Genomic DNA, 16,043 nt, shown 5'->3' with positions numbered 1-16,043 from the left:
AAGGTCATCAATGTTTGGGGTCCGGCTCTGAGCGGAGGAGACCCTCAGGATGGAGGGAAGGTGCAATATACCGGCGGGCCAGATCTAATAGATATTAAAATGATCCTGCGGGCCGAAATTAAATCCACCAAGGGCCTGATTTGGCCCCCGGGCCTTGAGTTTGACCCGTGCTGTGCTGACTGATGATCTGGTTGAATGTGCATTAAAAAGATCATTTTTTAGACATCCGTTTTGAGGCATTAACGTGTGCAGTCAGTGTAAAGCATTAGACTGTGTTTTGATAGGCTCGGCACGCAGCTTTCAAAAAAACGAGTTTCCTCATAAATAATTGTTTATATGTCAGCAGTTTGGGGAGTAAGATGAGTGTTATTTGTCCTATACCAGCAAAAAGCATTAGATTGTATTTAATACCAATACATGTAACGTGTTTTATGATATTGACGCTGTGATAAGTTTCTATTCATGAGGTTTCTTCAATTTTTTCTATTAATTGTGGGGTTTCTCTGGGAGACAAATGTGTAATTAGGCGATATTACGCTAACTAGATAACATTTGATTGATTGAAATACATTTACTCCATCCCCTGTATCTAACTCAAAAAGTTGCCCATAGAAAGCTCTCTATACCAAACCAGTGAATTTAGGTCTTCTTACTTTTAACATCTTTCATTTCATTTTATTTTTTTAGTGTTGAGGTGGATAAACATTTTTTTTTTTTTGTATTTCATTTTCTTTCTTTTTTTAAAATATATATATATTTTTACAATTCTTTATTTAGAAGACAGGTGATAACATTTCACCAGTTGCATTGAAATAGACCTGCAGTTACAGGGAGCAGTAAACAATAAGGGAACAGTATACATTGAAACCCTCCCCTTTCTGATGTGCATCTTATTCAAGTCTTTCATTTCACTTCAATGTTTTATTATCTTATCTTCTCTCACCTGAGCGAGCATGTCCCTGCGGTCGGTCTGCTTGTACAGCGGCAGGTATTTGTGCAGGATGCGCAGAGCGTGATGTTTAAAGATGGCCGTGATGTAAACAGTGCTCTCCAACCCAGACACCGGCTTGTTGAAGACACCGTACGCAAAGATCACTCCTTCCTCTGAGGTCGTTCCTGCAGGAAACATGAAAACAAGCTGATATCCAGAGGTACAAATACAAATACTTTGTTACTGTACTTAAGTACATGTTTCTGGTATCAGTACTTTACTCCACTACTTATTTGTGTGTGTGTGTGTGTGTGTGTGTGTGTGTGTGTGTGTGTGTGTGTGTGTGTGTGTGTGTGTGTGTGTGTGTGTGTGTGTGTGTGTGTGTGTGTGTGTGTGTGTGTGTGTGTGTAGTCTAGCATTACTATACTTGTGGGGACCTACATCTGTTTACATAGTCACGTGTGGGGACTCGCCTCCCTTATGGGGACAAAATGGAGGTCCTCATAAGGGGGGTCATTAATTTTAGGGTGAAGACTTGGTTAGGTTTAGGGTTAGGGTTAGGCATGTGTTGGTTATGGCTAAGGTTAGGATAAGTCTCCAGGAAATGCATGTAAGTCAATGTAATGTCCCCTGAAGTGATGTATACATGGTATGTGTGTGTGTGTGTGTGTGTGTGTGTGTGTGTGTGTGTGTGTGTGTGTGTGTGTGTGTGTGTGTGTGTGTGTGTGTGTGTGTGTGTGTGTGTGTGTGTGTGTGTGTGTGTGTGTGTGTGTGTGTGTGTGTGTGTGTGTGTGTGTGCGCGTCTCTCACCCAGTAGAACAGGCTTCTCTTTCTGCCAGTGGCCCTTCAGAAAGGCGGTGACAGCTTGTTCTTTTATTATTTCTCCATCGATGTACGGACCCCACGTCTCAAAAACCTCCAGGAACCTGAACGGGTTCACAATCTTGGAGCCTGGGATCAAAAAGAAGTCAGTAAGATTTAAATTAAGAGATTCTAAAACTTGTTTAATTTTGTTGTTCATATTCTAAGCGTGAGTATATGATTGTTTATAATAATAAAACAAATAAGTTCTTTGTATTTCGTTTTGCTTATATTGCACTTTTTGAACCAGATTCATAATACTTTTGTTTTGTATAAATTGTATTTTTTCATATTTCTTGTGAGTATAAAATATTTAATTCATTCCTAATTTATTTTAATTGTATGGTGAGATTTGAATTTAGATATTTTTTATGTTTTGTCTCAAGTTCTTTTAGCTCTCTGTTCAGTTCTGTTAATCTTAGCTGTTTTTATTTATTTGTATAATAAGCTATTGTTTTCCCTCTAGCAACAGCTTTCAGAAAAAAAAACCAGACAGTTAAAGGTGGGGTATGTAATTTTGGAGAAACCAGCTCGAGTGCGCTAGAATTTGAAAATACACAACCGGAAAAAATCTGCCCCTTCCTTCAGACTTCCTCACAGAGCCCCTCCTCCAACACACACGAACGCGCACATGACCAGGATAGAGAATATTGTCTGTACATTTTACATTCAATTTCATATTTAATATTCCATTCCTCACACACTTAATTTTTGAATTAATATCCTGCTTTATATGTGGTTACTGTGCATTTGTATTTCCACATGTATATTTTCAATTTTTTTTTAACGCTATTTCATTTCTATTTGAGATGTTTACATTTTGGAATGTTTATTTCTTATCTTTTAATTTGTCTTATGTACAAAGCCTTGTCTTTTTATGCTGCTGCAACACAAACATTTCCCAAATTCGGATAAATAAAGTACTAATATAGTTTTCCTTCATCTCTTGCATAGAAGACAAGGCAAGGCAATTCAAAGTGCTTTACAAGATGAAAGACATTAAGAGCATAAAACACATAAAACATTAAAAACAAAGATAATAAAACATGAATAGAAGTTACAGTGCAGTGTGAGATGTGAATAGCTCAATTAAAAGCAGCTGCAACAAGAAAGCCTGGATTTAAAAGTAGTCAGAGTTGCAGCGGGTTTCTGGGAGTCGGTTCCAGATATTTGGAGCATAATAACGGCTAGAGACAGAAATCAGGCCTCCTTATGTAAGTGTGTGGGCTGCCCTTGGATCTAACTGTGAAGCGTAGGCAGGGTGTATTTTGTGGCGCCCTACTTGTTTTCATCTGTGCAGCGAGGACTTCCTGTGGACTGAGAGACAGCAGGCACACGATGTCGCTCACTGAGCAGTTCGTCTGTTTAGCAAAGTCCTTCCCCAGCTTCAGGGCGTCACGTCTGGGGAAAAGAGGCAGCGATAGTTTGTTATGGCAATTATGGTATTAAAGCTTAATGCAGTGAAATCATAATGAAATGTAACTTCTAACAAAGTAGTATCCTTTCAAGTGTTTTCAATCCTTATGTCTGAGAAGAACATTTGGTTTGTGTTCACGAGGATAAGATAAAGGGTTTTATGGCATTACAGGAAGACAGGGCGAAAGGAAGACATTTCTTAACCCAACTGTTATAGGGTGTGAGTTTTGCTTATTGTGATAGGGCGACAACTGGGCCCAAATGTTGTTGTGTTGTCATGTAAATGTACAGTTTCCCTATAAGAGACTGTCACACACTCATCATGCTTGCAAGATCTTAAAATACTTTATATCGATATTGTGTTTCTTTGCATATTTGCCTAACTCATAATTTTCTCTAGACAGCAGCTGAAGTTGCTACGGCAAGTCATTGAAGTTGATTGAAACACGTGGAAACCTAAGAAAAGCCCCCGTGGTTCCTCACCTGGTCTTCAGAGGGATGGAGAAGGGCAGGCTCTGCAGGACGGCCTGTTTGAACAGGGTCTTGCTGCTTTGGATCATCAGGTGGAGGCTGACGGACTGAGCGCCTGCACTCTCCCCAAATATGGTCACCTGACAAAAGTACACCACACAGAGACACGTAGTGTGTTTTATAGGTTGTTGTGCATGTACATAGTCTGCAAACGCTAAATACACTGCATACTGATATACACCTGAACATCAGCAGGAGAGGACTCTTTAAAGTAGAGACACTACATACTGATATACACCTGAACATCAGCAGGAGAGGACTCTTTAAAGTAGAGACACTACATACTGATATACACCTGAACATCAGCAGGAGAGGACTCTTTAAAGTAGAGACACTACATACTGATATACACCTGAACATCAGCAGGAGAGGACTCTTTAAAGTAGAGACACTACATACTGATATACACCTGAACATCAGCAGGAGAGGACTCTTTAAAGTAGAGACACTACATACTGATATACACCTGAACATCAGCAGGAGAGGACTCTTTAAAGTAGAGACACTACATACTGATATACACCTGAACATCAGCAGGAGAGGACTCTTTAAAGTAGAGACACTACATACTGATATACACCTGAACATCAGCAGGAGAGGACTCTTTAAAGTAGAGACACTACAGACTGATATACACCTGAACATCAGCAGGAGAGGACTCTTTAAAGTAGAGACACTACATACTGATATACACCTGAACATCAGCAGGAGAGGACTCTTTAAAGTAGAGACACTACATACTGATATACACCTGAACATCAGCAGGAGAGGACTCTTTAAAGTAGAGACACTACATACTGACATAAACCTGAACATGACATTAGTAGGGCCTCTTTACATTAAAGATACACGTTTTTTGAATAAGTGCGGTTTCCCTGTCAACAGGAAATCCTCACTAACTGTTTGTAGTATCCATGAAATCGTGTCATCATAGAAATGGTACACAAGTTTTTTTTGCTTAAAGGTCTCATGTCATGGCCATTTCTACTGATCATAACTCCATTGTTGACTAGAATAGATTTATATTCTGCAATGTTCCAAACTCACATTGGTTTCTCACAGCATCTCTGTATAGTGTGTGTATTCACTCTGTCCTAAACGGCTTGTTGCTCCTGCCCCCCCCCCCCCTGTGAGCCCAGTAGCCGTCTGCGAGACAACGAGACAGCGAAACCCAGCCCGAAACCAGCTCGAAACCCAGCCCGAAACCCAGCCCGAAACCCAGCCCGAGCACACACACACACCCGCACACCAGGGTTTCCGAGAGCCGGTAATTACCGGTTTTTAGCTGGTAAAATTTATAAAAAACCGGTAAATTAGGGATGCTCCGATCGATCGGCCGCCGGTCATTATCGGCTGATATTCACTCTTAATAGTTTGATCGGTGCTCTCTATAAAGGCCGATCAGGAGAGCTGGATCTGATCGATATGGACATAAACGCGAGTGAAGTGTAACCGGAGCGAGAGAGAGAGATCAGATCAGCTGCTGAGTCTGACCGAGACACGCAGCTCTGTATCACCTGAAGCCCCGCCCTCTGTTTAGCGAGCTGCAGGAGAAATTGACGTGCTGTCAGGAGAGAGAGAGGGAGGGAGAGGATCCGTTTCTCCCGTGTTATTATTCAAAGTTGATGTAAACTTCTGAATAATGTACGTTATCTACTACAAGTAGTTTGTTTGAATGTAATAATTATGTTGTTTGTTGTTTGTGGAATCATTTATTGAAAAATGAATCTGAATTTTTCGATCTGTTACGATTATAAACTGAAGCAATATAAAAATGAGCCCGTGAACTGAGTTTTAAACTGAAGCATATCTGCTCATAGTCCGGTAATTACCTGCTAACGAAAACTCTGCTACACAACTATTATTATTATTGAAATATGACCGGTAAGTTTCAAATTAGTCCGGTAAAATAAATTCTGCCCGGACATTTGACCGGCGAGAAAAAATCCTAGCGGTAACCCTGCCGCACACACACACCCACAGCCTGGCTGGGAGTTTGTGTGTCTGCTCCTCACACACACCGACTCACATCCTCGCCGCGTCCCGCCGTCTCAGGCTGAGAAATCCGCGGAGCTGCAGCTGAGAAAAGATTGAGTGAGTGTGTGAGGAAGTCTGCGGATTGGTCCAAATGTAACGGCTCCGTGGACGTAATGTTACGTCACTATACCCAGGAAGAAAAAGAGAAATGTCCAGCGAGGCGTTCTGGGGCAGCAGACAGGTCTTCTCTGAGTCAGAGCTTTACTCGCTACAGGGTGCACTTTGAGGGTTTGTGACTGCAGACCGTCTACATGCAGAAACACCTTCATAACACGAGGGGACGGGTGACAACCGGAAAAGCATGACGTGGGACCTTTAAGATCAATCGATGCACTGGTCCTTATTATCCATTCGCCTCTTTGATCTAAACGTATTGCTTTAAAGACATCGATCAGTTTTATTCATACCTGTTACGATGAAAGCGATCACACTTTAATACTATTTTACACTTTATAGCTATCTTGTATACAAACTGAATATCTACTCCTGTGTATTTCAAGATGAGTAGACCTTGTGTGTGTGCTTGCCTTGCTGGAGTCCCCTCCAAACACTGCGATGTTCCTTTGGACCCAGAGTAGAGCCGCCTGCTGGTCCAATATCCCATAATTCCCTGCAGCTGCTGAAAGAGGGTTTTTGCCCGACACGAGGAACCCAAAAGCACCTTAAAGACACGCAGACATTCACATGATCAGCGGGACATCATTGACTCCAGCAGGACATTGATTAACTCTGAGTTCCACATATCTCATGCAGGACAGCAGAGTGATTACAAATTGGATTATTTTGACCACATTATTTACTCTCACTGTATGTCTACCACGAGTTGCCTGCTTGTTGCTTTTCCAAAGAAATGCCTACTTTATCCCGGCATATACAGGAGAAGAAAAGCCCTTGAAGGACAGAATGATTGCTGCCAGTCCACTACAGGGTCCAGTTGAAGGTTCTGCTCCTCACGTACAAAGCCCTGAATGGACAAAGCCCAAAATACCTCTGTGACCTCATTCATACCCAGACATCTACCCCAGGCCCGGTTCCAGAACAAAATGACTCGGGTGCATCTGAGATTAGAGAGGGTGCAGTGGTAAAGTGCTATTTTTATAAGTGGGGAGTGTACCTAACACCCTCTATGGGAGTCCTCACCTCCTCTGGGGGGGTCCGGGGGCATGCTCCCCCGGGAATATATTTTTTTAAATATTGAAGTTAAAAGCATCAATCTGGTGCACTTTGAGAGCAAAATGAAGAGATCTATGGATCTATGTGCTCTTTGCTTGATTATGCCTTCCCAGTCCCTTATCACGTAGCCTATAAGAGCATGGCGCCAGTTGTTGTAGCCAGTTGTGGTGAAGGCATCTGACTTACTTGAACCGACATGTCTACATGCATAGCAGAAGATGGCATCTTTTTTACATGAATATTCCAGCCAATCTCTGTTTTGAAACCATGAGCTGCAAAATGTGGGGTACTTTTTTAAATATACCTGGGCAGGCTCTGTTTAGCCGAGGTCCTCTGGCACTTGCGGGCCGCCGAGGGGTGGCGGTGTTTGGGGCAACGAAGACGGCTGTGGCTGCTCCGCCTCTGTGGGCGAGGCGGGCAAAGCAGGCGAGTCGGGAAGGAGGACGTTAGTGTCCACGACAGTAACGTAACGTCCCCATGATCTGAACTGTTATACCTGCAGGAGATGCAGTGTATGCTGGCGATAAGGGCTGGTTGTTTTAACCATGTTCTGATCCATCACTGACTGCTGTGTCAGCACCTTGCAGATGATGAATGTGCAGCGGCACAGGTCACGCGCACCTGACATAATAACTTCTTCTTCTTCTTCTTCTTCTTCTTCTTCTTCTTCTTCTTCTTCTTCTTCTTCTTCTTCTTCTTCTTCTTCTTCTTCTTCTTCTTCTTCTTCTTATTATTATTATTATTACTACTATTGTTAGTAATAGTAGGCAAAATGTAATATTTTTCACTTTTCATTTTTTTTTTTTTACTTTTCATTTTTCAAATGAGGGTGCATAACGACTCAACTGAGGTTGCACCCTTATGCACCCCCGTAGAACCGGGCCTGCCGCTCTCTCCGCTCCAGCCACGCTCCTCTTCTCTACATCCCCCGCACACGTCTCCGAACAATGGGAGACCGAGCCTTCTGCTCGTTCGCCCCGCGCCTCTGGAACTCCCTCCCAGATCAGCTGAGATCTGCCCCTTCCACCGAGGTCTTCAAAACCGGCCTTAAGACCCTCTTCTTTCGGCAGGCCTTCCAATAAACTTTGAGCACGGTACACCTGGAGTACTGCCATTTTTATCGCTATCTCCGACTTTTATTTTTGTACTTATTTTATATTTTGATTTCTTATTATTATTACAATTATTTGTTTAATCTCTCAAAGTGTATCCCTTGTTGTGAAGCACTTCGAGATTTGTCTTGGCAGATGAGAAGTGCTATATAAATTAAATATATTAATTGCTATGTACACAGAGTACTGTCCACAGTTAGCGTCTAACAAGTTCTGCAAAGCCCTTTTTTTAATACTATAATATAAGAATATACAGGTGACAGATATAAAAACGTCAAAGAACATACAGTATGAACAGTTAAGGGTAAGAGCACCATAAACATTAGGACAGGAGTATTTTGTTAGATATGTAAGGGTATATAGTAAATGAATGTATATTAATATATGTATTATTGAGTAAACATGTATATTTCTGTCTGTATGAAGTAACCTCTCTGCATCCTCCCTCCAGCAGGTACATTTGAGTCCTTTGAAATAATTGCTTACACATTATCTGAGGAGTCGACAACAGGAAGTGATGTAATAGCTGTCTATTTGTGGTTTTGCGAGATGTCTTAATGCTGGTTTGTCTTGCAAGTAAAACACAACAACAAGTATTGCTATTGTAGAGGGTGCATGTAACAGTGGGAATAACTCCACATGTCGTACCCAGTCTGTACTCCAGGCTCACCACCACCGTGTGTGTGAAGTTGCTGATGAAGCGTCCGTCGTACAGAGGCTTTGAGGCCGATCCGGCGATGAAATCCCCCCCGTGGATCCACACTAAGACCGGGAGAGGGACCTCCAGGGGAGACAGGAAGTCCACATCCAGAGGCACGAAGACGTTCAGGTACAGACAGTCCTCACTCACCTTTCATGGGGAAAATAATCATTAAAGGGGACCTATTATGCAAAATCCTCTTCTTCATGTCTTTTCTACATCAACATGGGTCCCCTCTTCTCCATGTCTCTTCTACATCAACATGTGTCCCCTCTTCTTCATGTCTCTTCTACATCAACATGTGTCCCCTCTTCCTCATGTCTCTTCTACATCAACATGTGTCCCCTCTTCTCCATGTCTCTTCTACATCAACATGTGTCCCCTCTTCTTCATGTCTCTTCTACATCAACATGTGTCCTTCTTCATGTCTCTTCTACATCAACATGTGTCCCCTCTTCCTCATGTCTCTTCTACATCAACATGTGTCCCCTCTTCTTCACGTCTCTTCTACATCAACATGTGTCCCCTCTTCTTCATGTCTCTTCTACTTCAACATGTGTCCCCTCTTCTTCATGGCTCTTCTACATCAACATGTGTCCCCTCTTCCTCATGTCTCTTCTACATCAACATGTGTCCCCTCTTCTTCATGTCTCTTCTACATCAACATGTGTCCCCTCTTCTCCATGTCTCTTCTACATCAACATGTGTCCCCTCTGTGGAAAGAGACTCTGAAAGTTTCAGGAACAAAGATTTTCTCTCTTTTTGATCCATTTCTATAAAAACCTGTCTGAAAATGAGCTGATCAGATTTTGTCCACTTTGTGATGTCATAACGATGTGTTGTCTTGTGTAGCCATTAGCCAATCAGCAACAAGGTAACCCCCCCCCCCCCCCCCCCATTGAGTTCTTTGTAACCAAATGTCTCTCAGAGGGGCGTGGGGAGGGGCTCCTTATTTTCATCTAAAGTAACAGACAGAGAATCAGCACTTTGGAAACAGGGCTGAAACAGAGGGGATTATGGGTAATGCTGCAATGATCTGTTTGGTGTTTCAGCCAATCAGAGACAGGCTCTGTATAAATCTGACACCTATGATATATTATATATGAAAAACACAATATATCTGACTTTGAGAGTGTTTTCAGGCCCTTTTCTGTCCATTATGTACACCTGTACTCACTTTCCATCAAATTACCACAAAATCAAAAAGCATGTTACTACACCCTAAAAGGAAATGTAACAATGTTGTTTCTTACCTTCCTGGGACACTCCTCTGAGATGGGTCCGCTGCAGGCCTGCATGCATGCGGCTCTGGGGAAGGAGGCATCATAAACCTCCGGCCAAGGACTCACAGGTCTGGGTGGTTTCCAGCGATAAGCCCCAACAGGAGGGCCTGCGTACGGGATCCCATAGAAGATACGGGCCTTGCCCACCGTTATCCCTTTGATCTGTCCATCCTTTGTCATCACCACAGCTCCAGAAGCCCCGTTGCTATCCTGGCTGACTGCTTTCACATCGGGTTGCACCTCAGATCGCCCTACAAAGTCTCTTTTGGGGATGAACGGCTCTTCCTTCACGAGCATCCCAGGGTAGATACTTCTCAAAAAGCTGGCAAGGTCGAAATCATTATTTTTCGAATTCTCCACAGGGGTTAAACTCAGCAGAAGCAGAAACAAACATTGCCAGATCTCCATGTTGCGTTAAAATACTTCTGCTGCTCAGATTACATTTGACTTGAGTAGCAAAAGGTTTGAACAAGTTGCATCCCCCACAAGCCTGCAGTAGGAAACTCTCCGCAGATTGTTTTCCATACTTGTGACTCCAATTTAGGGAGTCGCTAGTTCAGATTTAATCAGACAAAAGCTGCACTGTTTGATGCTGAGTGGAGTCCGGTGAGAGGATGATGAAGGAGCGCTAATGGAGGACCACTCGTCTTCTCTTTGCTTAATGTAATCACAAAGTCAAACACAGAAGGTCATTGGGGAAACTGCAGCAGGCTTCATGGAGAAAAATGTGTTTTAATCAAACTTATATTCAGGTTTATCGGGTATTGTTTATGAACTATTATGTACTATGATAACGTGCTATTACGTATCTGCCACTACGTGTTTTTCCACTACTAAATACTGGTATATACTGGTACTATACTAAATACCATCTATGTTTCCTGTAGATATTCAATTGCTCTTTTTAAGGCACTGTTAGTGTTTAGTTGAAAACCTGTAATATTACATATATATTATGTAACATGTATTACTTCACCATAATATATATGTTAATGGTTTACTGTGTATTTTGTTCCCTGAATAACAGATACATATAGTTAGTACGGTGGCCCTGAAGTGCAAGACCGCACAGCATTTCAGAAAACGCCACAGCATTTCACATCGGACGGAAAGGGTATTCCTTAGGGAGAACACTTCTTGTTTGTGATTGGACAGAGCCAGCCAGAGAAGCACTGCTGTGATTGGTTGTTTTTGCTGCCAATCAAGAAATGACGCTTCGTGATTGGCCCAACACATCAGCCGTTAGCTGTTAGCACACACTCAGAGCTCACAGCTCCTCATATCTATTTATTATTTTCATTTCCCCTCTCATATTCAGTGTGGACGGATTGAGATAGCGTGGTGTCCAGAGGGCTGCAGAGACTTCAGGGAGAAACCTCCGTGTGATGGACGTCCAGTCTGTTGGTGTGGAGAGGACTGAGGGTCTTTCCTCAGCGAGGAGGACCAGGCCTGATGGAGGAGGACCAGGCCTGATGGAGGAGGACCAGGCCTGATGGAGGAGCCCATGCTGGGCAAAGCTGATACCAACTGCACAGGCCTAGTCTGTCACTTTGACTAAATGTGTTTACTTATATATTTAATAGGTTTACACCTTCTGTCCATATGTGCTTTTTATTTAAAACATTTGATTAACTTTTGGTTCACATTTCAATAAATTGTATTTGCATCCTTTCGTCCATTATTCTTACTGAAAATGTTAGATTACACATTCACATCTGACTGAAGATTGGCCCCATTTATTTGTGAAGTTGCAAACTCTGCGGTACAAGGCACAAGTGATGTGAAGCTCATAAAGTGAGGCAAATAGAAATAATCAGCTGATGGAGTATAGATGTGGAAATAGCTGCATTCGATCAGCTGACTGTTTTTACAATAAAAGTAGTTTCTTAGTGAATGTGCTGTACTGGTCTTAACATCTCATAACATCAGCTTTTAATGATCCTCTTGGATGTTCTTCTTGACCCTCAGAGAAGGAGAACATGTCGTGTCTTTCGGGCATGTCCTTTCCTAACAAAAATGACAGGAAACATAAAACATATTATTGCAGAACAAGTGTGTCTTTTATGAAAGCGGTGTGTTTGTGTGTTGAGGGGCTGTCGATATAATTATTTTGTAATTGTAATGTTTTTGGCGCACGGACGCGAGGGCCCGCTCATCACTGCGCGCACATGTGCGACCGCAGTTTTAATATATTGATTCTGACTTTTCTACATCCAACTCACAGGTTTATCTTTGCTTTGAGAAAAAAGATTATTAATTTACCCCGTTTAGAAGAAATAGTCATTTTTCTGGGAATGTCATTTTCGAGCCTGAGGCCTGAAAAACAGGCTCAGGGCTTAACTGGTTGTTACGTCCCGGCTAGGGGAAGAGGAAAGCAACATACACCAGATTGGAATTGGTAATAATTATAAATCTCTTTATTATAAAAGGGTGAAACAAAATGGCAGGCAGGCAGCCTGAAACAAACAAAAGGGCGCCGACTTAACTACGGAACAAACAAAGGAAGGACTCTAACAAAAAGGAGCCTGTGTACATACAAAGAAATAGATAATAAACTAAACCCCTCACTGTCAAAGTGGTACAGTCTAAAGAAGGGAAGCTGTACGAAAACACAGCTGAGGCAAAGTACAACAGTCACACAACACTAATCGAGACACATCTAATCACAATAATACTGATCAACACGGACCACACAAGTTAACCGACTGTTTAACACATTCGCACACAAACTAGCCGCTAGCGAGAGGCGTCCGTTCCCCCAACAGAGCCTCCAGAGTTATGATTGTCCCCAGGCTTTGTAGTCGTCTCCAGCAGGTGTGCGCCAGCTGTGCGCTGCGACTGGAGTGCGTCGGGCCCGGCGTGCTCCAATCACAATCTTCAGGGGGCGGACCAGGAGATGGCAGCCAATCACGACAGGGCAATCGCACAGCTCCTTTACATGCAACACACATTAACACAGTTAAGAGGACCAGGAAGGCAGCAGCCGTAACATTGGGTCACGTATGGTAACCCGTGTTATATTAGCACAGGCGGAGCCCTCTACTGGACTCTATGGGTACTACCTTACCCTGCGAGCATTCTCCCACTGAGACTTCTATAGAGGTAGCCGGCCCTGGGCGGGCCTACCTGAATGCGCGCGCATCACACCGTATAAAAGGAGGCCTCACCTCCTGACTATCATCCTACATCTCTCTTCAGCGAGCGGAATAGGACAGACAGTGCCCTGGGTAGAGGGCTCCGCCTATGCTAATATAACAAGGGTTACCATACGTAACCCAACGTTATATCTCTCACAGGCGCCGCCCTCCACTGGACTCTATGGGTACAGTGGGTGGAGCCGCGATGTATACGCGCACTGTCGTCCAACAACAACATTCCACCCTACTGCCCCTGACCGGCTATTATGGTCAGCAGCTGCTGCCCCACCTTCTCCTTTAACCCGGTTGTGACCGAGGAGAAATCTGGGCTGTGGCTGACAGGGCACACCCTGCTGCACTTACCTCGCAGAAAGTGTGCTCAAAAAACAGTGCCGAGATTAATAGAGATTAAAATCATTACACTAATGATGCTATGCAATGATTTAGTTGGAAAGTTGGACAGTTCTGTCATTCTGGTGGGACACCTTTTAATTGAACAAAATAATGTTACACAAATAAATGTAAAATCATCAACTAACTTTGTCTGGGTGTGCTTCATTCCATGCCGGCGTTTTGTCTCAAAGTAAAACATGTGGAAATACTCTGTCTTTCAAATGGAAACAAAATGTGAACTATAACTTACTGTAAGGATACAATGGTAAGTCGTCAAGAGGCTACACTTACGGAGCCCCTAAGCCAGTGGTTCTCAAACTTTTTCTGGCATTCCCCACTTTGAACACCTGTTCCTCCCCGCTCCAATAAAATGGTAGGCCAAGCTTAAAATGGTCAAATGTATCGTTCTATAACAGGGGTCTCCAACCTTTTTTAGGATGAGAGCTACTTTCAAAAAAATTAAACAAGTTGTGAGCTACTTTTACTCCTCTTTTTCAGTTTGTTTGCAGTGTATATATTTAGCACATTTTAACATTATTACATGCTTACCTTTAACCTTTGTGGCTGTTTGGGTCTGTGGGACCCGTTTTCAGTGAAAAGAAAATGTATGATTTTTTTTTTAAATGTTGAAGTTAAATGCATCAATCTGGTGCATCCATGCATTTATGGACACAGCTCTCAACACTCTATGAAAGGGAGCTGTATACTTTTCAATAATCCAAACATCTTTAGAATATGATCACAACCAATAACAAATCATTTAAACTTGTGTATTCTTATCTTATGTTACCTAGTTAGCATTCTTTCTTTTTATTTATGCATATTTTACTAATCACTCCCCTTTTAAACTGTTTACTGTCCTATAGTACACATTGGAATGATTTCTTACTTTATTTTGTACAACTAGGCTATATTAAATAGATAAAGGTGTGTTTTTTTCCCTCTGTCTGTCTGTCTGTCTGTCTCTCTCTCTCTCTCTCTCTCTCTCTCTCTCTCTCTCTCTCTGTCTGTCTGTCTGTCTCTCGCTCGCTCACAGAGGCTGTGTGCTCCTCCGTGGCGATGATGGCTTGCGTTAAAAGATAATAATAAACATAGGCCTATTTGTAAAATGGGGGGACACAAACGGGATTTCGAAAAGTGTCACGGTTAAACTCCTTATGAAGTGGTGAGGTGCCGCTCCACATTGCTTTTCTTCCCGACTGCAACGCTGTTGTGTCTGTGTGTGAGAGCGTTTCACATGTGTGTATGAGAGATTTTTACATATGTCTGCAAATGACTTTGGTTTCAGTTGTGTGTGTGTGAGCAGGCTCGGATTGGCCATCAGGAGATTTGGGACTTTTCCCGTTGGGCCGCTGCCGTTGGTGGGCCGCTGGCTCTAGCATTGGTGGGCCGCTGACTCTAGCATTGGTGGGCCGTGGACTTTCACAGCGCCGCTGCGCCGGTACCGCATCCGCCGCCGCAAACACCCGCCGTTGCGAGGCTCTGGAGGCTCCGGCAAGTCCGGTGCAGCGGTGCTGTGAGAGTCCACCGCCGTTGCGAGTCTCCGGCTGTAATAATCCACTACCGCCCGCGAGGACCCAGGTTCGATTCCGGCCTGAGGTCCAAAACATTTTTTTTTTAAATACAAAAAAAAATCTCCCGTTTATAGCGTCCATTCGCGACCCACCTATCACATCTCTGCTCCCCACCAGTGGGGCGCGCCCCACACTTTGTGAAACGCTGCCCTAAAGGGACATGAAAAAAAAAAAAAAAAGAGAAAGAAAATAAAGTCAGGAAAACCGGTATGGAGAGCCAATTGCGTCATTATTCGCGCGTATTTTCGCGCGAACATACAGGGAGCAGGGTTTCCGCTAGGATTTTTTCTCGCTGGTCAAATGTCCGGGCAGAATTGATTTTACCGGACAAATTTGAAACTTACCGGTCATATTTCAATAATAATAATAAGAGTTGTGTAGCAGAGTTTCCGTTAGCAGGTAATTACCGGACTATGAGCAGATATGCTTCAGTTTAAAACTCAGTTCACGGGCTCATTTTTATATTGCTTCAGTTTATAATCGTAACATATCGAAAAATTCAGATTCATTTTTCAATAAATGATTCCACAAACAACATAATTATTACATTCAAACAAACTACTTGTAGTAGATAACGTACATTATTCAGAAGTTTACATCAACTTTGAATAATAACACGGGAGAAACGGATCCTCTCTTTCTCTCTCTCTCCCTCCCTCTCTCTCCCTCTCTCTCTCCTGACAGCACGTCTGTTTCTCATGCAGCTCCTGCAGCGCGCTAAACAGAGGGCGGGGCTTCAGGTGATCCTGCAGAGCTGCGTGTCTCGGTCAGACTCAGCAGCTGATCTGATCTCTCTCTCGCGTCCGGTTACACTTCACTCGCGTTTATGTCCATATCGATCAGACCCAGCTCTCCTGATCGGCCTTTATCGAGAGCACCGATCAAACTATTAAGA

The 16,043-nt window shown here is 43.1% G+C and overlaps 1 protein-coding gene across 1 annotated transcript; it reads right to left on the bottom strand.

Annotated features, from left to right (window-relative positions):
• Positions 1 to 943: 943 nt before the first annotated feature.
• On the bottom strand, positions 944 to 10,341 carry LOC117443878 (crystal protein; the record flags this gene model as incomplete). Its single annotated transcript, XM_034079687.1, has 7 exons — positions 10,015 to 10,341; positions 8,710 to 8,911; positions 6,304 to 6,437; positions 3,692 to 3,819; positions 3,075 to 3,193; positions 1,742 to 1,882; positions 944 to 1,116 (listed from the first exon to the last, which is right to left on the bottom strand). Coding segments are annotated over exons 1-7 (1,224 nt in total), but the record flags the coding sequence as incomplete, so codon positions are not given.
• Between the last annotated feature and the right edge of the window lie 5,702 nt (positions 10,342 to 16,043).

The sequence above is a fragment of the Pseudochaenichthys georgianus genome, unplaced genomic scaffold (assembly GCF_902827115.2).
Source record: "Pseudochaenichthys georgianus unplaced genomic scaffold, fPseGeo1.2 scaffold_693_arrow_ctg1, whole genome shotgun sequence".
In the NCBI taxonomy this organism is placed as follows: Eukaryota; Metazoa; Chordata; class Actinopteri; order Perciformes; family Channichthyidae; genus Pseudochaenichthys; species Pseudochaenichthys georgianus.
The sequence above is the reverse complement of the archived record's forward strand: the minus strand, read 5'-3'. Positions and strand labels throughout refer to the sequence as shown.